The 27,903-nt window shown below is 49.3% G+C and overlaps 1 protein-coding gene across 3 annotated transcripts in view; it reads left to right on the top strand.

Moving 5' to 3' along the window:
* The window catches only part of Plx (PTB_TBC1D1_like and TBC domain-containing protein plx), a 49,767-nt gene that overhangs the window by 8,524 nt on the left and 13,340 nt on the right, over positions 1-27,903 (top strand). For 2 of the 3 annotated variants that reach the window (XM_077702925.1, XM_077702927.1), the window contains exons 4-14: positions 5,581-5,954; positions 8,198-8,342; positions 8,930-9,126; positions 10,811-10,906; positions 15,560-15,619; positions 15,728-15,873; positions 17,200-17,453; positions 19,697-19,858; positions 21,265-21,423; positions 26,061-26,212; positions 26,294-26,386. In XM_077702925.1, the coding sequence (XP_077559051.1) occupies positions 5,581-5,954; positions 8,198-8,342; positions 8,930-9,126; positions 10,811-10,906; positions 15,560-15,619; positions 15,728-15,873; positions 17,200-17,453; positions 19,697-19,858; positions 21,265-21,423; positions 26,061-26,212; positions 26,294-26,386 (1,838 nt within the window). The remainder of the gene's footprint in view (positions 1-5,580; positions 5,955-8,197; positions 8,343-8,929; positions 9,127-10,810; positions 10,907-15,559; positions 15,620-15,727; positions 15,874-17,199; positions 17,454-19,696; positions 19,859-21,264; positions 21,424-26,060; positions 26,213-26,293; positions 26,387-27,903) is intronic. The other variant, XM_077702926.1, reaches the window with a different exon arrangement.

The following is a 27,903-nucleotide window of genomic DNA, read 5'->3' as shown; positions in this document are numbered from 1 at the left end:
AATAAGCACACTTTGTGTCATTTATCCGGTCACCAAGGCACTATTAAATTTATAAGGTCTGAAAGAAGGAGAAATACGGCCCGACATTTGCGGCGGTTGCAACACCCTACAGCAGAGATGCGTGTTCGAGTTGCGGTGTGATTGGATGATGTCCAAGGTTGGAGTTCAAACCAGTTTCAGTTTCGTTTCTGTGCAACAACATGCTTGACATCTGCCGTTATCGTTGGTTGGGAATTCCCAACTGTGCTTCTGCCGTGTTGTCGGCTGTAGAATGCTTCACCTCATTGGAGACGCCCGACTGCGATGCGCTTCGCTCCCACCTTTGGAGCTTGCCTGGCTCATACCTGTGTCGTTAGAGGTGTGTTCGCAACAGGCCGAGAGTCAGCTGATCTGGCACTGTGCCTGCCAGCAGGTGGTGCTCGTGTCAACACTCTATTGGCACGTGCCATTGAGAACTCGCCAGCATGTCTGTGTTAGTCTGCACGCAGTCTGCCAACTCGCTCCTGGAGCAATGGAGGTTGCATTGCAGTATGGTGAACTCAGTGTAGAAAACATAACCGACTAAAAATAAATCAACTCGTAAAAAAAAAAGAGAAATCCTATTGGGGATTCGATCTTGCGAATTGCGACACACTGCACCCACTGCTTCAGACGACTCAGCCATAGTCACAGCGCCATCGGGGATGGAAATATAAAATAGATATCGTTAAGCCTGTTGATAGTTTCCTTTTGTTTCAGTATTGCCAGCATGCTAGATAACTGTTTCTTGAATAATGCTTGTGCAGTAAGTGTCCCCCAAAATTCCCCGAATTCCCACAAATATCTTATCTTTAGCGACCGCATTCCTCAGGCAGGAAAAGTGATCGCAAATGTGTGGTTGTGCTGCTGACCACTGTGCTAGTTCACCCAGTGCAAACAGTGCTCCCTGCACCTTGGTTTATGCTTTACAATAGAAATTTTGGTTGATTTTAATTCCTGTGTAACTATATTAACTTCACTGACACTTCTCTCGCGTTTAATTGTCCTTTGATTTTCTGCTAGTGTACTAATCAGTGAAGCGACGCATGTGGCTTGTGTGGAGCTGCTTTGACTTCATAGGCTTTACTAAGCTTGATACAGTCTAAAAATGAACAAACTAAAGGCACATTCATCATGCCGTGGCTAGTTTCAACTGAGCGAACAAATTGTGACGACCCGCCGGCCGACTGATTCTGTGAGAGGGTCGGTCAGCTGCGCAGTGAAACCAAGCCTGCTAGAGTAAGCAACACACGGAACATCATAGGAAATCGGTGAGGAGAATGCAGAAAGTAGGACAGCACGAATTGATTTTTCTACTAAAAAAATTGGCACAGCTTGCACTAGTGGTGGAAGGCTGGAGAAGCAGCAGAGCTGGCAGCCCCTCTCCCTCTGTCGGAGACCTGGCTGTTGTATCTCGCATGGATTTCCGAACTTGCTGCTGAAAGTTCTCCACGACTGGCAGGCCCGGATAGTTTTGTCCACAGGCTTTCACATCTCTCCCAAAGTGGACCGCGTTAGCATGCACGAGAACCTGCTGCGGCCAAGTCCAAAGTCAACGCCCTTGCTACGAACCCAAAGGAAATGCTGTGCGCCCGGAATGCGATGTTAGCTCATTCGGATAGACGTCTGTTCCATGACACGAAGGACCCAAGTTGGATTCCGCCCACGGGGCGCGTTTTATTCTTTTAAATTTGCTGTGCATGTTACTGTTCCCCGCCACTGCTAACCCCGTCGGGCCTTTGGGGTGGACCAGTGGTTAGGTTGCCGGTTTCTCGGCATAAAGGTCATGGGTTCGAATCCTGGGACCTCCCGAACCACATTTTTTTCTTGAAGCTTCGAGGTTTTTTGGTGCGATGGATGGACAAAGTCGTGTAAACGCTCCGAGAGTCGTCGAAACGTGGCCTAGCTAGGGACTCCAGACTACGATTTGCGCCAGTAGTCCCACAGTGTTTACTAGTCACTTCAGTGTCCCTTTAATGGTACCTCCCGTACCATTTGCTGGCTTGCCAGGGCATTGTAACGTGTGTGCATAATAGATATCCCACCAGTAGGAACGCATTCAGTGAACAGGAGTAGGGCCGGTAGAGTGTGTCTGCTGCCCAGCAGCCCCCAGTGTTGCCGGTCAGGCTGCATCTGCCCGTGCATTGGATGGGCTGCTGCAGCCCTCTTGTGAAAAAGATGAGATCGTCCAGTGGAAAAGTTCCCCACCGTGAAGAAAGTCCCCTTTTTTCTTGCGCTCCAGCAAAGCTTTCTTATGCAAAAACTGTTGGGCTCAAAAATGTACAAATCCTAAATCAAATCAGTTTGTTCCAATGCAGAGTGCTTTTTAATGATATGTATTGAGGAGAAGGAAGGGGTCAGAATACAAAAATTGAATTTCTGAAAGACAAATTTTTGGCAAACTGGAAAAATCCCTTTCAGCATTATCCTTTACGTGTCAAAATAGGTTCTAAAAACATTTCAGGATAAACAAAGTTTTTACCCGCCGCGGTGGCTCAGTGGCTAAGGCGTTGCGCTGCTGAGCACGAGGTCGCGGGTTCGATTCCCGGCCGCGGCGGCCGCTTTTCTGATGGAGGCGAAAAGCAAAAACGCCCGTATGTACGACATTTCGGCGCACGATAAAGATCCCCAGGTGGTCAAAATTAATCCGGAGCCCTCCACTACGGCGCGCCTCATCGCCTGCGTTGCGGCGGCGCGTTAAACACTACAATCAATCAATCAATCAATAAACAAAGTTTTCTTGCGTGCATTGGCAATACCCGTAGTAACAGCTGATATCCTAGCATGAGCATTTTGTCAGCTATAAATTATTACTTGCAGCACTTTAAAAAGACGTTTTTTGGTCAGTTTCAGTAGTTTCTTTTAGTGCAAAAGTAGTTGGTGTCAAAAACACGCAAGCCACATGAAGGGAAGCTAAATAGATGTACTTTTTAATCATTTTTTTTGGGACGTACATAAGGAGTTTTGATGCAAGAAGTAATTTGTAAGGTGAAATTTTATGAAGACTTTAATTTACAAAGCTAGGTGTGCCTATGTCTCAAAAAAGAATTTATAAGCTTTTTTTGTATAGACAGTCTTCTTATGTGTATAAGCAATGTCCTTAGTAAAAATTTGCGTTTCAGTTTGAGCAATTTACCAGCTACAGAAAAATTAGTTGCATTCTTTCCAAACCCTGAAAAAAATTTTTTATGCGGTTTCTAGTAAAAATTTCTTTATATACAAGGCACATAAAAATAAAGCTAGATATATGGGCTTTTGTATGGCAGTTTTTGAGACGAGGTAAGGAGTGGAAATGCGAAATCTCCGAAACAAAATTTTTAGCAAGCTTCAGAAAGTACGTCAAATACTTGCTTGTATAAAAAAGCGACGTAAATTAAAAACCTTTTGAAATATACTAGGGATGGGCGAATATAGATTTTGAGGTTCGAAGCGAATTCGAAGCGAATAGTGATTTGGTCGAATAATTTCGAATCGAATAGTTCGAATAGTGCACATTGCAAATCACAAAGACAAATGAGCAACTTGTGACCTGACTAATGTACACATTTTTTTCTAATAATTAGAACTCGCGTAGGCACAGCATTGTGTAAAACTATTACCAGTTGAATATTTATTGCAAAATCTTACACACAGCTTTCCTTTGCTGTATTCACAAGTTTTCATGAAGAAATGCCTGTTGCGCCACATGCTCTAGGTGCAGCAGTTTCCGCCGGCTGCTCATTCACAAGTTCAAGCGCCGCCTAGAAACTTCGCTAAAAAAAGAAGTATTGTAGCCACTAGTATCCTCGGCCGTAGCCAAGCAAAGCGCAAGTGGCTGGCCGCCATTTTGAATAGGCTCGCTTAGTGCGGCGTACTGCCGCGCTGTGCGAGCCTATTCAAAATGGCGGCATGCCTATTCAAAATGGCGGCATGCCTATTCAAAATGGCGGCCTGTACAAGTCTGCTGGCTTGGTGCCGCGATGTTCGGATCGGTGTCGTTTCAGTGCCGCCTTTTTTTTTTTTAACTTAAATGTGCTGGCGGCCGAGAGCTTCGTCGAACCTCTAGGCAAGGCAGCAACTCGGCAGTGCCGGCACTGATAATAGAAATGTCCGCGTCGGTGGGTCTTGAGCCAAGCCTGGGGTAACTCTCGGAAAGCTTGACCGAAAAGCTTGGCTTTTAGCTGCCTATTCGGGAGCATCGAATAATTCGAAAATATCGAATACCTGCATTCAAATCGAAGCGAATAACGAATAGAGAGCTATTCGATCGAATATTCGACAATACCGAATATTCGCCCATCCCTAAAATATACATAATCAGCGAACTTATGCATAAAATTCGAAGCCCTAGCAAGAGCGGTTTAGCAGCTACAGAAAATGGCTTCTAGGCTTCCAGTTGTGCATACTAGTGTCACTAGATAAGATACAGAGTACCGTCACTGAGGCATGCAAGTAAGCAACGGCGGCCATTTTGGTGTTTATCAGTGTTGCCAGATTCCCGCTTCTGCAGCCACGCCGCTAAATTTGACGAGATCATTTGTAAACAACAGTGCCGACGGCGCAGCAAAATGGCATCTTCGGACACACTTCTGTAGCTGAAACGTTGCTACGTGCGTTATATTTGATTCACGTTCAGAACGACACCAGTCGCGCGCTGCCGCAGAGCAGGGAGGACAAGCTGAGACTGCCACAGTTGAATGACAGGAAACGCATAAACAACAAAATGGCGGTGCCCTTTAACCGTCGCAGTGTAAACAAATGTCATGTGATGCGAACTGACCAACGATCACGGCAGCGGCACGGAACAATGGGAGAAAAGAGTGCCGATACCCTGTAACCTTATCTAGTGACACTAGTGCACACTATTGGGCACAGCAGTTTCCTCCAGGGTCTCTCCTTGGGGGTCCTTGAGGAGGAGGCTGCAAATCTGTCCAAATGGTGTTGACACCCTATAGCAAACATTTATGACGCATGGAGAGAAAACCTGTATGAGCTATGGAGGTTGCCAAGCAAACTGGGTATCTGTATACCACAGCCTGAACAGCCTGCATGGTGTGAATTTTGAGAAAGAAACTTTGGCTAGTCATGACTGTCTGTGGATGAGGTCACTTATTAGCGGTGTGCATTTTTGGTTGTTGCATTTGTCTTTCCTCGCTGAGACCTTTAGTTTAATGCCGCCCAAGCCTGAGCAACGTTAATTTGAACTATGACTCAAGCTTTGAGCAGAGCTGGGTTAAGCACACACCCCCGTGGTCAGTGGATTTGCTTAGAGATTTCACTCACTTAAAACGTTGCATTCAAAGAGCACTGCAAAAATATCCCGATAGCGTTCAACTCGACAGGCCACATCGCTTTACCAGCTTTATCTTTCTCAAGCAATTCCCTGTTGGAAACCTTTCCTGTGCGAGAATGCCGGAGATGTGCACGTCCTGAGGTAATTGTACTTGGTACTGCAGGAAAAAATAATCTTGGTAGTCACTTGTGAAGGAAAAGGAAGTGCTTATCTAACGGCTGGAATTGCGAGGGCGTGGAAGCAACTGGAGGAAGTGTGTCGCTGACTGGCTGCTGGGTGGCGGGGGGCAGTGGCGGGCGCAGGGGGCCGGGCGCTGCCGCAGCGGGTGCGGTCGGTGAGCGGGGACCAGCCGCGGCCCACCAAGCAGGCGTCGCTGCCGGCGGCCTTCCGTCCGCGGGTGAGCAGCGGGGGCGCGGTGGACCTTCGGCGGCTGCTGCAGCCCGAGCGGCGCAGCAACCGCACCATGCTGCTGCTGGTGCTGCCCCGCGAGCTGCGTCTGCTCAGCACCGACCGCAAGCAGACCCTGGTCAGCCGGCCCTTCGCCGACATCTCGCGCTGCTACCAGGGCATCCGCTACCCGGACCACTTCGGCTTCAACTGCCGCGACGCCTCGCTCGCCGACAAGTACACTGCCTACCTCTTCAAGTGCTCCACCGTGCAAGTGGTGCGTCTCCCGTGGGGGTGGGGGCGTTTGTCAAGTGGGGGTGGGTGGAAATCTTCCATTAGAATGCGCTGTTTACTTTAATTGGGGTTCAGTAAGCGTTTTACCAAGTTTCTTTGGTAGCCCAGGGTGCAACCAGTGGATGTCCAGTGGATGGATGACCAATGTGCAAGCATGATACGCGAGCTACACCACCTGTGTGTAAAGGAGTGACTGTGTAATGGAAATTCTCGGCAACAGGAAATACTAGTGACTAAAATGTTGTGCACATCACAAAAATGCACGCAACCATTTTTGCACTTTAGTTCTTGCCTTAGGAGCAGCCCACTGCTTGCAAACCCCAGTTTCTCCCAACCATCCATTGTGGCAATTGTAATATCAGGATTTTTGCAATAGGCGTTTTTTGTTTTTGGCAGCAGATATTTGCGAGAAAAATGTCTCCTCCGGCAGTACAGTTGAATCTCGTTATAAGAGACATGGATGTAAGAGACAAATGGGTATAAGAGACACTATTCACCTACATGGTTGGCTGCCCTATCTTTCCCATTAAATTGACCTCTTTTATAACAGACATCGGATGTAGAAGACAGTTGGTTATAAGGGACAAGTCATTCTGGAACTTTAATCGATAATCTCGCTTGTAGCAGACATTTTAACTTCAGATGCAGTGCCACCAGTCACTAATTACAGTTGCTTCCATTCTGGAAACACAGGTGGACGACAGACGCCTGCAGTCGCTATTTATTATAACTTCAGCAAACACAAAGTGGTTCAGTCAGCTATGAAATGACGATGAGAAGCCCTGCCAATGGAAATGCAACTTACAGAAGTGATTGAATCTCACTGCCATCCATTGGATGGAGCGCGATCGCACATGCGGGCTCTCTCACTCGCGTAGCTCCCAGTCAAGAAGCATTGCAGATGTTGGGTCCTGCAAGCGTAATGAATAGCCTGAGCACACAGCGGAAGAAGCTGTGCTCTCTGACTATTTATCAGGCTTGTGAACTCAACATCTACGATTCATCTTCCACAAACAAGGAAAGGGAAAAAAGCTTGTATAATCGGCTGTAAAAAACAGTGTAAATACAGTCATGAAGCAAACAAAGATTCAGAGCTGTTTCATAAATTCTGGGGGCCATACATAAATTAGAATGAATCTTTTGAAACATGCTGTAGCGTTCTTTTGAGCTTATTTTAGTCATACGATGCCAGAATTGAACTAGGATCTGATTAGTAAGTGAAAACATGGTTCCCTGCTTATAAGAGACATCTCATATAAGAGACAAAAACTGCTCCCCGGTACGTGTCTCTTATAAAGGGGTTCAACTGTATCTTCGGGGGCTGCAAGCGCTCCGTGGGGGGACTGAGCCTTTGCTGCACCTTGCTGTCACATTGTGGCCAATTGTGGGCACCGGGTGCTGCTGCAGGTGTTGTAAGCGTGCTTCCTGCTGTCTGGCAGAGGGGGCCGGCTAAGCCACAGGCGTGCTTGTCTGCACAGGGGGCGTTTCAGACGGCCCAGGGGCCAAGCAAGTGGTCATCCCTGGTCTTGCATTTTCGCTGGCGGAGGCAAACAATGCCCATGTGTCGAGATGATCCCCAGATGGCCTAATTTAGGCTGTGACCCTCCACTATGGTTCACCTCATAGCGCGGGTGCAGCTTGGATGTGTAAAAAACACCAAAAATTCCAACGTTTGACCTTAGGATAAGAAAAGTGGCTTTCTATTGAGTGACTACAGCCGGTACTTCTAAATGGCAAAGGGCATCGGGGAAAAACTGTATGCAGTAGCTTTGAGGGAGAAGTAGTGTGTTCTACAAGGCTTTTCAACGCTCTTGTGCCAAATTGAAATGACTGGTTGGTGTAGCGCGTCTTTCAATCGCTACATGGCCAAGCAGCATGTTTGGGCCCTGGGCATGTTTCTTTAATGTTTCCACTGAGCTACGCAGCTTCCCTTCCAATCAAAGAATTCTTTTTTGCAGCTCTGCAGCTGCACAATAGAAAATATTTCTCTTGTTAAAAAGTTGAGTTTTTTTTTTTTTAACTGACTTGCTAAATGAGCCGCCCGGAATGATTGCTGTGGGGATGGAACCTTTACCATCTCTAATTTTAAGCTGTGGTACCAGTTGCGCGAGGTGTCCTGCATAAGAAAGGCACTTGTTTCTAGCCTCTTTTGACGGTCTAATCGAATGATGAGGGGGTGTGGTGGAATCTGATTTGTGGGCGGTGGCCCCCTTGCCCCTGCCGCAGGCGAACGAGATCATGCAGACGCTGAAGCAGGCGTTTCGCAGTGCCCACCAGAGCAGTGTGCCCAAGGAGGGCGGCGCAGCAGTGCAGTCCCCGTGCGATTCCTGTCCCATGCAACGTTTCCACAAGCTCTGCCTCGAGCTTGAAGGTGCGTGCAGCCTCCTTGCTCTCCTGCCTGCGGGGGCCCTGGTTATTTTGGGGCAAATCAGGACGCTTGCTTTCCAGGCAAGCAGTATGCAGAGAGGACCGGGATTTGGCTGCAATATTTCTGAATCGAAGCGGAGGCCAGCGATGAAGCAGAGGGTGCTAAGAACCTCTGGGTCCGGACAGGCCGCCTCTGCGACTTGAACTTGGCAACACTCAGCACACGAACTCTGTCTAGCAAGGGAAGCTTAGCTGCACTATTAGAGGAGCTCTTGGACATTAAGTGGGATATCATGGGGCTAAGTGAGGTCCGAAGAACAGGAGGCTTCATGGAGTTGTGTAGCAGGCATGTTCTGTGCTACCAAAGGACCTCATGAAAGGAAAGAGCCCGGGGTGGCACTTTTAAAGGGGCCCTGAAAGAAGTTTCGGCCAGTACACAGGTATTCATATTTTGAGATAAATCAATGCTCCGGTTTGATAAATCAATCAGCATCAGTAGAATTATTGCAAATCAAAAGAGTGAGTTCTTGGAGATGGTTGTTATCTTGGCAAAGTGCGGGCAGTGCAGCAGAGCCTGGGCTCCCCCCGCAGGGCTGTCCCCCGAGGAGTGCTGCGCGACCATCCAGCGGTACATCCAGGGCCTGTCCGACTCGGACAAGCAGGCCATTGCGGCCCGGTACCAGCTGGGGGACTGCCGGACGGTGCAGGACAAGAACGAGCTGTACATGATGCTGCTGCGCCACCTCTACGAGCAGAAGCAGGCCAAGCACGCACACCGCTCCGCCGAGGTGGGCGTCTATCTGCTGGCGCACTCTGCTTTGTCATCGCAGCCTTCCATGAGCTTCACGGACAAGTGCTAAGCCATTCTCAAGTCCCCATCTTGAGCATTGCTTTGCAGTTGGTGCATCCACCGGTACCCCGTGCTCTTAGGTGGTAGGGTGGCCGGCACCTAGCGCAACGTGGCTTCCCTGTTGGTCATGTTGGACAAGTCCCCAGTGGAGGCGTGATCCGAGCTCTCCCCCTAGTGTTCACGCAGGAGGGGCACCGTGCCTGTGTGGGCAACATCACTGCCCTTCCAAAGGGGTGGCACGCAGAGGCTCTACCTAACCTGCATGGGGCTAAATTGGTGCCGCTCCTTTCAAGCTTGCCAAAGGAAGCCGGACCCACTGGGACTCTGCCTGGCGACCCGCCGCGGTGGCTCAGTGGCTAAGGCGTTGCGCTGCTGAGCACGAGGTGCGGGTTCGATTCCCGGTTGCGGCGGCCACTTTTCTGATGGAGGCGAAATGCAAAAACGCCCGTGTGTACGAGATTTCGGCGCACGTTAAAGATCCCCAGGTGGTCGAAATTAATCCGGAGCCCTCCACTACGGCGCGCCCCATCGCCTGCGTTGTGTCAGCGCGTTAAACCCTACCATCAAATCAACTCTGCCTGGCGAGCCTCGCAGTCGTGTGCTCCTCCTCCAGTTGTGTGGAGAGGGTGCCACACTGTGCTGTCAGCCTCCGTCCTCTGGGTGTGGCTTGAGTGTGCCGGCCGACACCCGAGGCTCCGAGAACCCGTGAGAACCAGGCAGTAATGGCCCCCCATGTTCTAAGCTTTGGCTTTAAGAGCTTCTCTTCATTGCCATCGCGCATATTCAGGGAGGGATATTTTGCACTTGGTGCAGCTTTTTCTTCAGTAAGAAAGCACTGCCTTCACGGGGGGGGGGGGGGGGGGGAGAAATTTCGCTGCACTTGTTGCTTGGGAGCAGTGCAGTGCCAAAGCAGGTTGGAATGAAAAGTCCCCTACCATGGCCAGGCTAGCCACACCGTGGCAGTAGGGGGCCTTTTTTTTCGTAGCGCTGTGTGCATGTGCCATTCTCGTTGCCAGCGACCAATCGACCCTTGCGTCAGGCAAAACGTAAGCAATACGCTTTAGTAGCTTATCGCTAGCCAAGCGCTGCTCCATTTTTCTAGCCCTGCACTGCATTTATCATTTTTTGCTTTCTCGTTGCTCGCACTGTTTGTTGACGATTGTTGACATTTTTATTGTTGTCAAGGAAAGGCAACACAAGTGTTCAGTGGAAACCAGCCTCCCAGGTGGGGATAGCTGGCAGACCTCTAGAGTTTTCTTCCCACACCACTTCGGTTAGAACACATAAAGGCACAACTACATGGGCGCATAATTGGCAACAAACTTGCACATTGACGTGGGTGCGCAAAAACGCAGAGTTGCGCACTGTGCCTGTGATGGCAAGCCAGTCCATGGTAGCAGCCATCACTGCACCGGACACTGTTGGGCCTAACATCAGTGGACCCGCTCCGACTGACGATTGCCTTTACCATTAGATTGCACTGAAACAAAGAACAGCTCAAGGGGGGCTTTCTTTCCTAGCCGATCGCTTGGTATGGCGGGTGGAAGTGGTTTCAGTGGTGCGTGCAGGTGCAGGGCGAGGATGGTACGGATGTGAGCTGGGAGGTCTTCTCCTCTGTGCAGGGGCTGCTGGACTTGAAGACGCCCTCGGTGGTGTTTGACAGCATCAAGGAGAAGGCCAAGAAGTCCATCTCCAGCTCCTTTGACAGCATCCTCAAGGTGACCACCCCGGCATGGTGCATGCATGCATGTGGTGTGGCTGGGGCTCTCCCCCTGTCTCAGGGTCACCGAGGGGCTTCTCTTCAGGGAAGGCCAGCTGGGGGCAAATGTCGGCAGAGGCACTGCCCTCTTACGGGTCCGGTGTCCTTCCTTGTGGGACAGCGAGGCAAAAGGGCACCCTGCAGGGGGACCCGAGGCCCAGTCCCTGCTGGTCGACTGAGAGCCGCATTGGGAAGGGCACGAGGGGGTCCCACTGGGGGACAGATGTGGCATTCCGCCTGAGCGTCATGACGAGGGAGCCGTGCAGTCGGTGCCTCCCCTTGGCGACATCTTGGATAGAAGCAAGGCCGTTTTGGAGCACTGCTTCACACGGGGGTGGGGTTTGGATGGAACAGGCGTATGCTGTAGGCATTAGTTGAGAGAGTATGGGGAAAGGCTGTCAGAGTGGGCAGCACCTTCGCGGCCGATACCGAATGCCAAGCGATAGTGTGACCGCATTTTCATAATGTTCAGCTGTGTGCGGCTGCTGGCAACTTCGTTTGTGGGCTCCTTTAGTCGCCTCTTGAAGTGTCACCTATGGGCCCTGGTCTTTGCGACTGCTGCACCACATTGCGGCACACTTCTGCGGTGTACGTGGAGTGAGTGCTGTGGGGCTGGCAGGGGCTCGTGGGCTGTTTGGCTCTCTCTCTCTGGCTTCCTTTGGCCTTTCCGTGCCGCCAAAAACTGCTTATGCTCACCTCTGTAAGCAAGCAGTGCGTTTAGGGCTCGCCAAAGAACTATTGAGGCTTGGTAGAATGCTTGAGCGCCGACAAAAGCAGTTTGTGGACACGGTTCTGTGCACTTCCTGGCCACCCCTATGGGCGTCAGTGACGACAGCAGCAGATCACCACTGTTGTCACCGACCACGTCAGGCACGAGGGAATGGTATTGTCGCCTCATTTAAACCTTTTAGGTTGGTTCCACATTGCAACGCGTGTCTGTCTAGCCATCACAAGCCGCTCATTTTGAGCATATATGGCGTATAAAGATAGGTTTCGGGGATGTGATTGTGCAGCACCTGACACCCATGTGTGCTTTTTGTGCGCAGTGAGCCACGTGGAAATTTCAGGAGTAGTGCTAGGCTCTGCATTGTTTAATATGTGGACACTGGTGCCTTAGAGCAAGACGCAGGGACAGTTCCTTAAGCCACGCAATATAAAAGAGTCTGCGAGTCCAAAAGAAACAAATGAGCTTGCACAGGTTATGTAAAAATTTAGTCCAGCCTCAGAAATGCTAGTCCAGTTCTTCTCAAAGCTCAGTGGATGCGCGCGCAGCTCACGCGTATAGGTTTGTACGGTGGGTGCTGTTCATGCGGTTACTTTGCTGGCACGGAATAGATAATTGCAACGGCTGGCGGTTAATAGCACGTGTTCTCAAAGAGCTGAAATAATTTGAAGGAATAACAAAAGTCACAAACTTTTCTTGTAACCTGGTATTGGTTCAGACACAGCGCACAACATGCCTTAATACCACCAGGTGTTACAATGAAAGAACACAAATAGGTGAGAGGTGCTGCGAGCACAGCTGACAGTACGTTATGCCAATTGTATTTGAATAACACTGCCGTCGTTTATGAGTGTAGATGCGACAAGCAACGAAGGGCACCGGTGACACCCTATAGCACTTGAGCAAACAGCGCAATGTGCCCACATATTTTAATGTTTGGCTAAGAAAAAGGCGCGCTCATAGCATATCCCTAGCTCTTATCCTAAAGATGCAAAACCAAGTACACTCATTTTCAGTGAAGCTACGCTGCACGCTCAGTGTACAAATGCAAGGAGAGTTCCCAAAGCTGGCACTTCCAAAAATTTTCTCACCTTGCGTTCCAGATGCAAAAACAATGCCGAGCAGCAGCAGCAGCAGGGGTTTCTTACTCCGCGAGCGACATGAGTCGGCCCGAAGCTGTGGGTGGCTGGCACACATGGACAAATGCATAGGCCATCTGCGGCCTGTGTGTATGGGGGTTAGAAGCCACCACACCGCGTGGCAAGGTTTGGCCATGCCTGATGCCTGGCTTCATTCGTTGGTGATAGTGGGGACAAGGGCATGAAGTTTTTCAAGAGCAAACCTGCTCTTGACACCTCTGGGTATAGTAGCGCCGCACAGAATTTCATTGTCAGAGCAGTTAAGGAAACATAAACCTCGTACACAATAAGTATTTCACCACTTCGCTCGAGGTTTTTAACCGCGTTTATTTAACCTTATCACTGTCTAATTTGTGGCATGGGTCACACTCGGACAATCTTCTGTCTATGCACTACTGCAGTGGGTACAACATTGAAATGGGAGGCAGGCAAGAGACACGGCCAACTGATGGAAATCCTCCAGGGGGTTTATTATTCAAACCGTTCTAGTGCTCCCTTCTATCAGGGGTCTCTCTCATTGGTTCAGCGAACAAAGCCATTTGTCTTGGCCGTAAACGGGTAGACTATGTCGGGCCAGGCTAGCTGGGAAGAGTTCCTGCTTCTGTGGCCACCGCCTTGTCGGAGTCCAGCAGTGGAGAAATGGCCGCATCCTTTCTCCGTCACATAGCTCTGCCCACCTCCGTGACTCCCGTGACATGGCCGTGCACACGCACCTGGCTGCCGGGCTAAAAGGCCGGCCGCTCTCGCTGGGAAGCGGGTTTCCCGGAAACTGTCCGAGGAAAGAGTCCGTCTGACATTAAGTCTAGGCAAAAGGAAACAATGCATAACACTGGTTCACTCTTGCTACCTCTGCATTTGCAAACCACTACATGCTTGCTTCAGGAAAAAAGAACTTGCTTATGTTTGGTGAGACTCTCTTCTTAACAAATTGCACTTGAGATTGACGGGGCTCTCTGGGAGAATGATGTTTACTACGTGTGGAAGTAACCTTGAAAGAGGTGGCTGCTGTATTTATCGTGCTACCATATCTGCCGCAAGCGCAGTGCATTGAAACGACAGGGACGCTTATTTACTGCCGTTCCTGTGTTTGTCTGCGTGTGCACGCTTGAACTGTTCTTGCTAGTTATCTTGGCACGTTGTCCATAGGCAAAACATAAGGTGATCAACAGACGCCAGGACAGGTGAAAAGTGCTGTAAATGAACACTTTTTTTTTTTCTTTTTTATAAATAATTTTGAGCAGTGATATTATTGGAGTGAGCTGTCGATACTGCTTGTTGAAAAGTAGTTGTAACTCACTTAATAAGTTCGGTAGCCGCAGCGAGTCATGAAAAAAAATGTGGCAGGTCCAAAATATGGCCACTGAGCAGATCCAGCGCAGCTAAATTGTAGCAGAAAAAAAAAGGAAACAAATGAGGAAACAGTTTGCAGTGAAGGAAAAAAACTCGCTCATCAACACATAGCTATTACACTCATTATAAAGTCATTAGCCGCAGGGAGTGACAGAAAGCCGCAACAGCTCGAAAAAATCATCGTGGGGCACCGGAAAAGGTGACATTGATGCTCGTAGTTGTCAAAAAAATGCTCCCTCATTTCACCTGCTTGGAATGGCTCGCAAGGTTCAAAGACGTGAAAAGGATTCCAGATAGAGGAAACACCAGCAATTTATAACCAAGCTATCCGAGGCATTTTTGGTAGGTTGGTTAGAAAATCGTGGGCACATATGACGGAGATCTTTAGATCCATCGATGGTTTACCACCAACTTAGTGGGAATTGAACATTCCTCTCCTCTTCGTGGGTTAGCATTTGGTTCCATCAGCACAGTGTTAAAAAAAGCAACTCTCATTCGTCTTCTGCTCATGGACATACGACACGTAAACAGCCCTGGGTGTCCTTCACATGACGCACACCTCTGTCCGTCTGTCTGTCTGTTCTGCCCATATTATTTCGCACCAGGCGAGGTTCTGATGACCTTTGGTCCTCTTCTGACGGCCCACTCTGTTTTCGGGCCCAGTGCTGGCCAAGTTGGCCCTGTGAAACGGGGGCTGTGCCGCCATGGTGGGGGCCGGGCCTGGCAGGTGCGGCCACACTGGCGATGTGAGCCGCTGCCAGTGAATCCCTGGGCAGCCAGGAGGCCAGGCAGTGGCCGTCCTAGTACAGCTTTTCCGTCTGTTGGGCAACATTCAGTAGCCACATTTTCCCCCGTTGCAGTGCTGCTGGCACTGGGCAAATCTGCACTTTCTTCCCCAACTGGAAACTTCTTCAGGCCGACTTCTTTATGGGGGTGAAAGAAATGGGAAAAGACCTTGTGGTCACTCTGTGCTTTTTTTAGGGACCGCAGCCGCAGGTAGGAGGAGGTGCAGAGGGCACTTGTGGGTTCCCCTCAGCATCCTACATGGTCCTGCTGCCAGATGAATGCCCCCAGAGGACTCTCTCTGCGCAGAGAGACACCCCTCCGTCGGAGTGTAGCTGCTTGTGGTTGAGGCATATGCGGTGCATGTTGATTCTGAGGAGGACAAGATGTTTTTCCAGACCACACTAGTGCGCTTAGTTGGAGCGAAGCTCGTTGACCTGGTGCAGGCAAGAGGGGGCTTTGCTGGTGGCGGTTCTGCATGGTGGGGCCATTGGGCTGTTCCAGCTGGCACCTTGGGGCGGTGAGCCGCTAGCAGTGCTGTGCCAGCCGCGATTGCCGGGAGGGTTCCCCCACGGTCTCACTGTTCCCTTCTTCTTCCCCACCCGGGCACTTTCAGAGGAGAGCCAAAGAGGGCCGTGGACGATCAGCTACGCTTCCCTCCGAGGAAGCATTTAAAGTAAGGGAGGCCCCTTTTTGTTTCTCCTGTGCTTCTCGGTGGCCCCGAGCGTTCTCTGTTGAGGCACGGCGCGCAGGTGTTGACTGAGGGGGCCCCGTTGCCACCCAGCTGACGCTGAGCGACGCCTCCCCCACGGGCTCCCGGGAGGGCAGCTGCGACCCGACGACCCCCGTGCGGAGCCTGTCGCCCCACCCTCGGGGGGACACGCCCAGTGCCACCCAGGAGGCCACCAAGCGCAGCCCGCTGGTCAACATGTGAGGACCTCTCTCGCCATTGCCCTGAGCTGCAGGGTTGCTTGAGCAGCGCCCTGGCTCGCCTGGTGCCGAGAGCCACACAGGCACTCACTTTGCGCGAAGAGGCAGGCAATCGTGGTTCTGGGGACAACACGTAGGAAATGGAGAAGGAAAGGGTTGAGTTGTCATTCGTGCCTTCAGTGTGCATTTTCACTAATCAAAGAAAGAGAACTCCACACGTCGTTACAGTGCTTCACTTCTAGCATGACAGTGTTGTCTACAGTTGTGCAGAAAAATATTCAAGGGACACTGGAGCGAATTCATCAGACTTTTATTCCTGTCTGTATCCCTTAGACTGGCTCAAATAAACATTTAATAGAAGCAAAAAGAAGGAAAAATACCAAGCACCATCTGCGGCAGCCACAGCAACTACAGCAGTGACGCAATGTACAAGGCAATGTACAGGGTTTTAAAGTTTACACATGTGCACTTGTTGTTGAGTCAGTGTTGTTTTTTTCTTTAAGGAAGAGTCTTTTTGCAAAAACCGTATGTGCTGAACATAATTCTTATGGTTTCTACCTCAATGCGGCTCACATCAGCCTCACCGGACTCGGACAGAATTGTGCTAAAGTTGCTCCTGGCTTTCGCCTAGGAGACTCCTCCTAGAGAGGCTGTTCCCTTATCTTCTCTCTCCCCTTTCTAAGCCAATGTGGCTTCCTTTTAAATAAACATTTTACAACAATTTAAGAGAGCTGTACATGCCAGTTTCTGTTTTGGTTGCCTGCAACAACATGCTTGGCCTCTGACGTTATCCTTGGTCGCGTATCTCGATACTATGCCACACTTCTGCCACGTTGTCGGTTGCTGATTGGGCCGCATAGGTGTGCCAGCACAGCTCAGGGCAACCCAAGTATAGTACCGTTCAGCACCAAAAGATGAGCCAAGGCATACACAGGGGCTCAACGTCCTCCGTGCCATCTGAGACGCTCAAGTGGGAGGCATTTCTCTGGCACCTTCGGAGCTCACCTGCCTCCGTAAAGGCCAACTGCACATTACACATACGCATGCCATTACACAGGTAATCGCAGGCCCAACTATTGGGGAACAGCACTTTACACACAGAAGTGGACAATTAAGGGTAGCACTTCATTACAATGAAAAGTGTCAGTTGTGGCTGCCATGTCCTTGAGCCCGAAAGGTACGGAAGTCGGAAGGCCCGCGTGAATGTCAATGCACTGCGCATGCGTTGTGTCGGCTGCGGGTTTTGTGTCCGGCTTGTGAGCTCTCGTAGGCCCGTTGAAGCTGAAAATCTCGGCAGTCCCCGATGCCCTGCCTGCTGGTGTGCAGGTTCATGAAGGTGGGCCCCAGCCGCCACCACTCGTCGAGCGACGACGAGGCAGGGGAGGTGGCCGGTGGCGATACCGGTGCGTGCCGGCAGGCCATCTTCGAGCGAGTAACGGGCAGCCCCCAGCCGGTGCCTGGGTCTGCCGCCCCTGCTGCGAGCCGGCGCACGCGGGAGGAGCTGCGGCAGCTGTGGCACAAGGCCATTCAGGAGCAGCTGCTGCTCATCCGCATGGAGAGGGAGAACCGGCAGCTGCAAGGTAATGGTGCAGCCTCTTTGCAGTTGGGAACAGCGGGGGCCTCTCCGTTCAGACGCATCGGGCCTTGCCAGGAACAGTGGGCACGCTGTCCCTCCCGTCAACGAGGTTCGGCTGTAAGAACACGCATCCCTTGCCAGCAGGCAGTCTACTGGGTGTACTTGTTAACATGCAGGGCCCGCCTGTAACAACCTGCTGGTGCGCAGGGCTGCATCGTAAGATGGGCCAAGAAGGTGGCAGTACGTTGCTCAAGGTAGAGGCTGTTGGTACCGGGGCCCAAGACAACACGGAAATGGAAACAAGGGGAGTGGACCCCTCCAACTGGTCCCAGCTTGTACTCTGCCCCAGAAGATGCCTAGCTCTCCACATGGGCATGCAGAAATAGGTTGCACATTACGTGCGCTGCTTGCCCAGCACTGTGGACCCTGCAGTGTCAGCCCCTAAGCCTTGCGTGTGCCTATCACGAGCACTGGTAATACAATGAACCACAACACGCCCACGGGTATAGTTCTTCACTGTTTGAGGCAGTATGGGGGACGGCTAGTGATGGCTCACATTCTCAGAATAGCATAAAACGTGTCCAGGCACTGCGACAAACGTCAATGAGTTGTTTTCTTTGCACATACTGGTGAATCTTGCAGCTCGGTGCTTGCTTGCGGCGGTGAAAACAGGTAGGTGCTAGAGTCTGTTGTGTGTGCATCAGGAGAAGAGGGGGGGGGGGAGCACTATGACCTGGCTGTCACAGTGTTTCCTTGCACCTTTTTGGTCCAGTCATCTTTGCACCTCCTTGCAGTGGATCTGCCCGTTGAGGTCTCCTCGCTTGGGCTGACAGTGGAGGGGAGATCAGTGTCGCAATTGTTGCAGTGCCGGATATCACTGGTTCTCCCTGCCGGGCCTGCCCCACCGCCTGCTAGGCCCGCTGAGACACATACCTCGGCAAAACTGGATGCCACTCACTCACTTCAAAAAATATATTTTTCCTCAAGCACGCAAGGCTATGGCTACGCATATTGCGTTTTTTTTTTTTAATCAGAAAAACACTTACCGTAATTACCCGATTCTAACGCGCCCCCGATTCTAACGCACACCCGATTTTCCCGGCAAAAAAAAACGAAAAAACTTACACCTCCGATCATAACGCGCAAGGAACTTTGTGAGCATGAAAAACGAATGCGAGAGAAACAGGCGATTTATTCCTCGAAGTAATCTCACTCATCTCGCACCTCGTCGCTCTCCGAGAGCTCCTTGTCGCCTTCTGCTGTCCGCAACATCTTGTTATCGGTGTCATAAAGCTCGTTCGCGATGCCACACTTCTGAACGAACGTTCAACCATGGTTCGATGGGATCGTGGCCCACGACTCGCACGCCCATCCCACGAGCTTCTCCAGAGGCGTACGCTTCAGCCAACCGCTCGTTGTGAACGCGTGGGAGCCGTTCGCAAGCCGTGGAAGCGGTGCACCTTCGTTGCCGCTGCTGCCATTGCTGTTATCAAGCGCGCAAGTGGAATAATTTGACGATTTGTGTGAACGCCGATAGAAAAGCCTAGGCACCTAGATCCGAAAAATTGTTGCTAAAAGCTTTGGCGCCATCTTGAGATGGTGATGGGTGAAACAAAATTTCAGCTGTTTCGCCAGTTCGGTTTCGTATCCGATTCTAACGCGCATGCGATTTTTCGGCCTATTTTTCCGGAAAAAAGGTGCGTGTTAGAATCGGGTAATTACGGTATTTTGCGGTTCACTGTTTACAAATTACACTGTGCACATGAAAGTTAACCACTAGAAACTGGTGCTGCACAAAATAAAGTGGTGGATTTTGATAAAGCAGATGCAGAGCCAGCACTGTTTGCGAAGTGCATCCGCCATTGGCTACCCCTTACAGTGGGACGAGGACTTTTTCAAACACCATTTGGAAGTGTGTCAGCACCGGGAATGGCATGTTGTGCAGCACGAGGGGCGCAGGGGGATTGGCCACCCGTAGTGCCTGTTTCCATGCTCGTTGGTGGCAAAGAGCACTGGCGACAATGCCCAGCTGGCTAGTTCGCTTACGTAGAGCCCTCAGTCTCAATCTATTTCCCCCAGCAAGAGCAGGACGAAAATGAAAGGGGAGGTACTTATTAGTACTTACATGAGCTCCCAGCAAAGGCAGGACGAAAAACGAAACAGTCTGCTCGTAGCACCTTTGCAGCAGCAGATTTCTCTCCTGGTGTTGTTGTGTGGCTGACACGGGGGGGCCTTGCATGGATGCAGCGAGCCAGGACGAGGCGAGCAGCAAGCGCCTGCGGCTGGACTACGAGGAGGCGGGGGGGCCCTGTGACCCAGAGGTGGCCGAACGCTGGGACCGGCTGCTGCTGGCCAGGGCCCACGGCAACCGCATCGACCCAGCCACCCTGCACGACCTGGTCGCAGCCGGTGGGCACTCGGCTTTGCTCAGCATTTGCAGCGTGCTTTTCAGTGTCCACTTAAGTTTCCAAAATATATATATTTTTTTACTTACTTACTTGCAGGCTAGTCAGTCTCCTTACTTCATGCTTTCCCCTCGGGGCCTGTTGGGAAGGTATTGAGTCACTCTCTTGCTGCTTGTGGGTAGCATCGGGGGCCTCTAGCATGCAGGCCCCGCCTTTTTGTGCATTTTTGTGCGTAGAAGTGTTAAAAGCAAAAGCTGAGTAGTGGCATTGCTGCTGATTGAACCCATGCTCCCTTGTTCTTGTTGACCTCATCTTGTCGCAAACTGGTGCGACAGGCCTTATGGGCTGTTAGAGGGGCCATAAAGATAGAATACCAGTTTGCTTCCTTAAAGACTTTGCTCTGCCTCAGAACTGTGCAACCAATGTTATCGTAAACTTCAAGCCCGCTCGATGACAAGAAAGACAGATAGCAGTGGCGAGCCACTTTCTCACTGGGTCATTATGACGTTTATACAGGACCTTTTGTGCAATCGGAGGCCACCGACCGGAGCAACCACCAAGAAACTTGACTGTGTGATTGTGCTGGGGGTCTGTGCCTTGGTTTCTTTTTATTGTATCCCTCCATTCGACTAAGCTGTGGGAACGTGCATCAGCAGTTTTCAGTAAAAAGTATATATGCTGAGGCCTACTCCATCGTGTTGTACATTGCTGTTTGCTTATTAGATTGTTAAGCTTGGCATTTCTTGAATAACATTTGTGCACTAGGCTTCCTCCTAGCCGTCACAAATATCTAATCACCAGCGACTGCGTTCCAAATGGCAAAGAAAGCAACAGCAAGTGTGGGGTCGTGCTGCATACCTGTCTGATAGTTTACCCTGCACAAAAGGTGCTTCTCGTACCTTGGTTTTACGCTTTACAAGGCTGATTTGGATTCCTTATTACCTAGACTAACTTTGCTGACTCTTCTCCTGTCATTAGGTTTTCTACAAAAGTACTAGCCACACACGCACGTGCAGCTTACAACTCCAGTGAGGGGAGGTTAGTGAAGCCTATATATGGACCGCATGTATGCTATTGTGACCCCATCGACTTTACTAAGCCTAGTACAGTCTAACAAAATCCAACCCCATTCTTGTGGGCCCAAATGTTGGGGTTGTTCTCGCCCTGGAATTGACGACCTGCAGAAGGCCAATTCAGTCAGCAATAGCTGCACAGTGGAGCCAATCTGGAATGGTGCGCTTCACAGGAGATGGGCAAGGAGGATGCAGAAGGGAGAAGAGCAGTTTGGAACCGATTTTTCTACTGAATAGACTTGCGTAAAGGCTGCACCGAGAGCGGTCGGAGCCTGGCCCAGACTCTGTTCTGCAGGAGTCGAGCGGGGTGTGACGGGCGTGTCCTCCGTGCATGCAGGGGTGCCCCGCCACCGGCGGGGGGAGGTGTGGCTCCTGCTGGCGGAGCAGTACCAGCTGCGCTGGCCCCCGAGCGGCCAGCCACCCCCCGAGGCGCCCTCCTACCAGCAGCTGCTCAACCAGCTCACCACCCACCAGCACGCCATCCTCATCGACCTGGGTGCGACCTCTTTATCGCCAACTTGAAACGAATTAAAGCAGGCGCATTCAACACTGGCCGCACCCTAGTTACTTCCTAGCAGTTCTTGTATGACGGCACAGAATGTTGCTTGTGTGATTGGCTGCCACCCACCTAAGCCACCACCAAAAACATGACTGGCAGGTCGTAGTGGGGCCTCCAGTTCCATTTGATCGTATCTTTTGTATGCTAGCACGCCGTTAACACGCTGATAAAAATGCTTTTAGTGCTGGTATATAACACATCACTCCTGGTTGTATGATGTCACTATGGTGGGAAATTTGAAAGTTCAGTGTTTCTCACGTTTTCTCAGTTAAAATAATGTCTTTCAAGGCTGGAATGGAACTGAGTGAGCTACCAAGGTCTAGTTCTTTGTAGTAGAACCAAGTTTCACTTTGCCTTCATTGACCCTTTAACTCTTTCACTACGGCGCCATAGGCCATCGGACGCCGGTGTCCGATGATTTCAAACGTCCCGCGAAAGCTAAAAACGGCGCCTGGTGGACAACTAACGCCATCTGGCGTATTTATTGACAACTCATTTTTTGATTTTATTCTGTTTTGTTGATATTTCGCGTGCAGAGACCGCGCCAAGAGTGAAATTTGAACCCGCGGTAGTGGCGAGTTGTGTGAAAACGGCGTCCCGCTGTATTTATAAACAAAACGGGCTTCCTATCTGAGGACTGCGGCTTTACATTGATGTGTAGGGTCTGGACAACGTACGGTAGGGATATTTTGCCAAATGTGCCGCGTCATATCGCGTTATTACCTTCATGATAGCCTGGCACTCGTGTCAGATTACCGCTTCAGAGCGATGTGCGACACTTCTCAAGAGCGCTGGATTTTTTTTTCTAGTTTTTTACCACTAAGGTAAAAAGGATTTTGTGTCAGAACACAAAAAAGTGTGCTTGGATGCCTGACCGACTTGCACTTGAGTGGCTTCGAGGAGTGGCACAGCCGTCAGTTCCGCTAGTTTGACGGGCCCACAGAAATACAAAACTTGGTGTACAGCGTTGATATATATATTGAATCATAGCCAAGAAATGTAGGAACAATTTGTATATCTTAGAATCCTTAAAATAATTTTTAGGCTCATTACAATCGCCTATATACGTTGCGTGTATACTTTTTTGTGCATTTTTTTCTGATTATTTGACCAATAAACTGTAAGTAATTGTACCTTTGACAAAAATGCTGGTATGTGTTCGTAAGAGCAATCTATAAGCTACAATTGCATGCATAGCAATGCTAAATGCGTCCACTAGCTCAAGAGAAAAAAATAGTTTTGTGGAAGCACTCAAAATCGGCCGTTTTTCCGCCGTAACGAAAGAGTTAAAGGGAGACACTGGTCTTAAAACTTCTTTTGATTTTTAGGTAAACTCTAATTTTAATTAGAGTTTGATTTTAAATATGCCAGCTCTGATATTAGATGTGCCATTATTTTTTGAGTCAGCGATCTACTTCCCAGGATAATTAGGGATAATTAGTCATTTTTGGTGGAACAATTAACAAAATATTGTTGGTTGTAAAACTGTAATCTTTGCATTTTCCATTATTATGAACCCTAATGAATGCAATAATCGAAGCAGTTTTTTGATGCATCGCTTGAAACTAATTTTACAGCTCATTAAACTTTGGTGGCACCAGTGGCAAGGAGCCATTTCAAACACCAAAGTTTAATAAGCTGTAAAATTAGTTCCAAGCGATGCATCAAAAAACCGCTTCTCTTGTTGCACTCACCTGAGTTTGTAATATTGGCGAATACAAAGATTAGTTTTATGACCAACATTGTTCTGTCTATCGTTCCACCGAAAATGGGTAATTATTTCAGGTTATCTTGTGAACTAATTGACTGACTCAAAAATTAATGGCGTATTTGAAATCAGTGGGGGAAAAGCAGCAAGGCTGACAAGTCTCTCGGAGTTTGCTTGAAAATTACAAGAAATTGTTTTAAAACAAGCTGCCTCAAGTGGTGTGCACCTACTGTCTGCGCTGTAGTCCAGCGTGTTGAGCCAACGTTTCCCCACTCCAATCTCCGGGGGAAGTTGCTGGAAACATTCTGTATGCTGCCTTGCACTCTCTGGCTCTTGGCTTGCTTTTGATAAGGGGTGGGCCTTCTTTGACAGTGCGCCAAGCTTTGGTGTGTTGCATGCCTTCGCCATTGCCCACGTGGGCTCGCATTGGAGCTGGCATCCACAGCTGCCGTGAATACAAAACACAAATTTGGTTCATCACAAGGACTGCTTTGTCTCAGTAACAATGATACCACATATCTTATCGCAAGCACCAACAAACAAACAATCTAGGTATTAACACTTAAATGCCCGTAAGGTTTCTATTGAAGATAAATACGTGAATTCTTCCATAAACCCTATTTATTAGGCTGTGAACACAACTACAACCGAGAAAACCCTTGCAGTTTCAAGGAACAAGAAATACAGCTATGAGAATATTCTTCCCTGTGGGCATTTAGGGGTGTCCTACTTTGGAGGAAACTTTGCGAAGCCAGAGCCGCGCAGAGGCGAACCTTCGATGTTGTGCAAGTTATCTTCAACTGATTGTCGCTTTTTGCTCTTGAACAATATCTGAACCGAAAGTAGGGTGCTGCCATCTTTGAGGAAATGGGCGTGGCTTATGAAAGCACATCTAGATCATTCTGACAATAAAGGCACGGATCTTTTTATCTCCTGTATCCTGCCAGCCCTTTAGATCTCCTTCCTTCACAAACAGGTTTCCTTGCTTCGCAAAAGGTTTACTTGCTCTAAAACAATTTTAAATATATCACAAAACAATGCGTCAATAAGTCAAAAATAAAGGGTGCACATGTAATACAAGGTAAGCTTCAATGAAGCTCATGGCTGTAAATAAAACTTAGGGATGCTTTTTTTGTGCTGAAGGGAGTGTATGTCCCAGCGGTTATAATTACATTCATGTTCTTCAAAACATGTCCCTGCTTGCATTCGCGTTTGACACGCTGACCATGTCTGCAATGCTATCAATTTCTGCATCTTTTGAATGGGTAAACACAGCTGATGATTCATCAACATAATCTCCCACTATGTGTGGGGTGGTCTACATCGTCTGCAAGGGAATAGAAAGGTTTTAAGCCTCCGCCAGATGCCGAGCCATACAAAACAAAAAAGAAAATAGCACAAAAATACTCTAATGCGCTGAAAGCCCGTAGAGAAATATGTTCCCATGTGGCGGATTTGATCCAAGCCTTACTCACAGTACATACTAAAAGCAAGAAGTGGGCTGAAAAAAACGCTAGTACGCTAGCTTACTTACTTTGCCCACAGTGGATTACTTAGTAATCCATATCTCGTCGCCTTTATGGTGCTGAATGTGCGCAACACAAGATTTACAGAAAATTACGGCATATGGTCACAAGACCTGCAGCTGCACCTAGTGGAATGAAGATAAAAGAACAATTTTTTCCTGTCATGGTAGGAAGGCATCACGCTAGATGACGCCACAATACTGTGAGGGCATATGCAACCCAGTGGGCTATGGAGGCATTTGAATGAAGTGGGAATTAGCTTCCCTGCAGGTGTTTAAGGGTTAAGGAAAACAGATGTAGCAGCGCGAACTCCCCAGCCACTGTCTGGTGAGGTCTCATTGATGTAACAAAATGTTTTTGCAATTGGTAGCCACGGACCAAAGGTACCGTCGAGAAGCGTGAATGGGCAATTGTAATGTGGCCTCTAGTCCCGTTTGATCATATCGCTTGAATGTGCAGTTGAAACACGTGATAACTGGCTTGTAGCGTGCAATTTGATCGGTTTTCTACATTTCTGGCGTTGTTTCACTTAATTTAAAACGATCTCTTTTTCATTGCTGGAATAGAGCTGAGTGAGTTTCCAAGGGCTGGTTCTTTCAAATTGAGCCAGTTTGTATGTTGTCTTGACTCCCCTGAAGGAAGTGTGAATGCAGCATGCGTTCCTGTTTTGTTTAAAGAACATTCCTGTGATAATTCACTCAAGTCCACTCACACATCGAAGGATGTCGTTTTTGCCAAATGTTGACAAACTTTTCTGCTGTGTGATGTCAGCAGTAACGGAATCTGGGTGGTACTAAACAGAGAGCACTGGTAGCATCAACTCTAGCCTAGCATCCAGTCAGTGTGACCAGTGGTGTGACCAATCGGTGTTACCACTACAGTTGCGCCATCGTGCTCTTTAGCCAATTCATGCTCCTAGCCAATTAATGATTTCGCGTTCAAAAACTCTTTTTTTGAGCACACCGTTGAGCGCGCAGAAGGCATGCACTTCCCCCAATGTGAATCGACGAAGACTGAGCACAATGGACCGTGAGAAAGACAAAATAACAATGATGGCCGGCCGAGCAAACGCATATACAGTGGAAAAATGAGGGTTGAATGCAGCGCCAGCCGGTGCAGTAGCGTCGGAAAGAACTAAAAACACCAAACAAGCAATAACAAATTCCGCACGTGGAATTGGTGTGTGCGGGCAGGTTGCTATCTGTAAAGCCGGTCGTGGCCTCGCTACGCGAGTCTGTCTCAGTCAAGACGAGTGCCAGTGAGTGCTGGGTGTGCCCTTTTTGCCCACTCCCATTTGAGTGTTGGGGACGCTGGTGAACAGAGATTGTGTGTGGGTGCAGGGCGGACATTCCCGAGCCACCCCTTCTACCGGGACAGCCTGGGCTCGGGCCAGCTGTCGCTGTACAACCTGCTCAAGGCGTACTCGCTGCTCGACCCGCAAGTGGGCTACTGCCAGGGGCTCAGCTTCGTCTCGGGCGTGCTCCTGCTGCACGTGCGTCTCCTCTCCCCCTCCTCCCTCTCCCTGTCACTCTCCCCCCCTGACGTGTTGTCCCCCTCCCCCCTGCCGTTGCAGATGGACGAAGAGCAGGCCTTTGGCCTGATGAAGCACCTGCTCTTCCACCTGGGCCTGCGCAGGCAGTACAAGCAGGACATGGGCGCCCTGCAGGTGAGAGCCTGGCATTCATGCCTGTGCACACGTCCATGCAGGGCAAACAAGATTTACGTTTGTGTCATTTCCATTGAATTTGTGCACGTGTAGTATTGCAGTCAAGTGACAAAATCACCATGCTTAGCCAAAAATTCACTTTTGTAGTACTTTTGTTGCTGTGAGAATGGAGACGGGAAAATGGACTGCAAGCAGGAAATTTATTTTTGGAAGTCTGTGTAATTATTTTACCAAGCCTCACCTTGCCGCAACTTTCCTGCTTGGCTCTCACACTGTAAGAAATGGCTCGTTGCACTAAGACCAACCTGATCGTGTCAGACGCACACAAAGCATCCTGCGGATACGCCTTGTGTGCTTGTTTCTCTTTTTGCTCCACGGCACCATGCGGGGCTGAGTGTGCAAGTCAGCATCTTTATTCCATTTCATTTTATTTCCATAAAGTTGCCATGCAGAGTATTACATAAATGGCACGCAGCATAGAAACTACACAGAAACCATGTTTAATGAAAGGTGACCGATGATGCTGTCTGTGGAGGTGGAGGGACAAGTAATTGCAGCAATGTCGCCTGGAAAGCCATCCCAGCCGCAGCTATGCAAGGACATAGGATAGGTTATGGTGCATGCTCATGGGCACACAACTTGAAAGGTGTTAACCAATTCGTCGCAATGTGAGTGTTGGGGGAACAATGCACAGCGACATGTGCGTCCCGATCCCTGATGACAAAAAAACTGCAAACAACAAGATGGTAATAACCAGAGAGCGAGAACGATGAAGATGGCGAGAGCGACTGTACCACGTCACCGCGAGACGGAGAAATTTGTTCAAGCAGTCAGTGAGCTGTGTTTACTGTAAAAGAATTCTTTCAGGCAATGGATAGTAATACTAAAGCAGTGTGTTTTGCAGTTTATGCAAGTGCCCAGTCCTTTTTATACCACTGACTGGATGGCTTGCTTTCTGTACACAGCATCTGTTGAGCAGGCTTATCAGTTAGCCATTATGCTGAAAATTGTCGGGGAAAACCTTTAAAGCCAGGGAATTTTGAAAAGTAGAATTGGTAGACATCCTGCTGACCCTATTATATGTCATTCCCACATGGCAATATTTTTGTGCAAGCAAAGCTGTATGTTGTCTTCATAGTTCTTTTAAAGCAATGCTTACAAATATATTTGTAAGAAGTGGCAGGCTGAAACCAAGATTTTTATGTTTCTGGCTTGAGTCGTACAGTTTTTTTTTTTTTTTTTGCTTAGAAATGCACATGTTTCGAAGTACCCTGCCTTGTTGCTGCAAACTGTGTTTAAGCACCTGGTCTTAGAGGGCTCAGGCAGTTTCCTGCAATGTGTCCTGCGTGTACAATAGATGGCAGGAGCTACAACAAATGTCTGTGGTGGTGAAACAAGCTACTCCAAAATCAACCCCAAAAAGTTCACGGGTGTTCACAGAAAGAGTTCATAAACTAGCTGAAACTCAATACTGTACAATAGTGACGCTCAGGATGTTGTGTCTGACCACTATGAAG

Source organism: Haemaphysalis longicornis, unplaced genomic scaffold (genome assembly GCF_048455015.1).
Source record: "Haemaphysalis longicornis isolate Haplotype H1 unplaced genomic scaffold, Haemaphysalis longicornis Haplotype H1 scaffold_3, whole genome shotgun sequence".
NCBI lineage: Eukaryota > Metazoa > Arthropoda > Arachnida > Ixodida > Ixodidae > Haemaphysalis > Haemaphysalis longicornis.
Note: the sequence above shows the minus strand (reverse complement) of the source record. Positions and strands in the feature narration are given on the sequence as shown.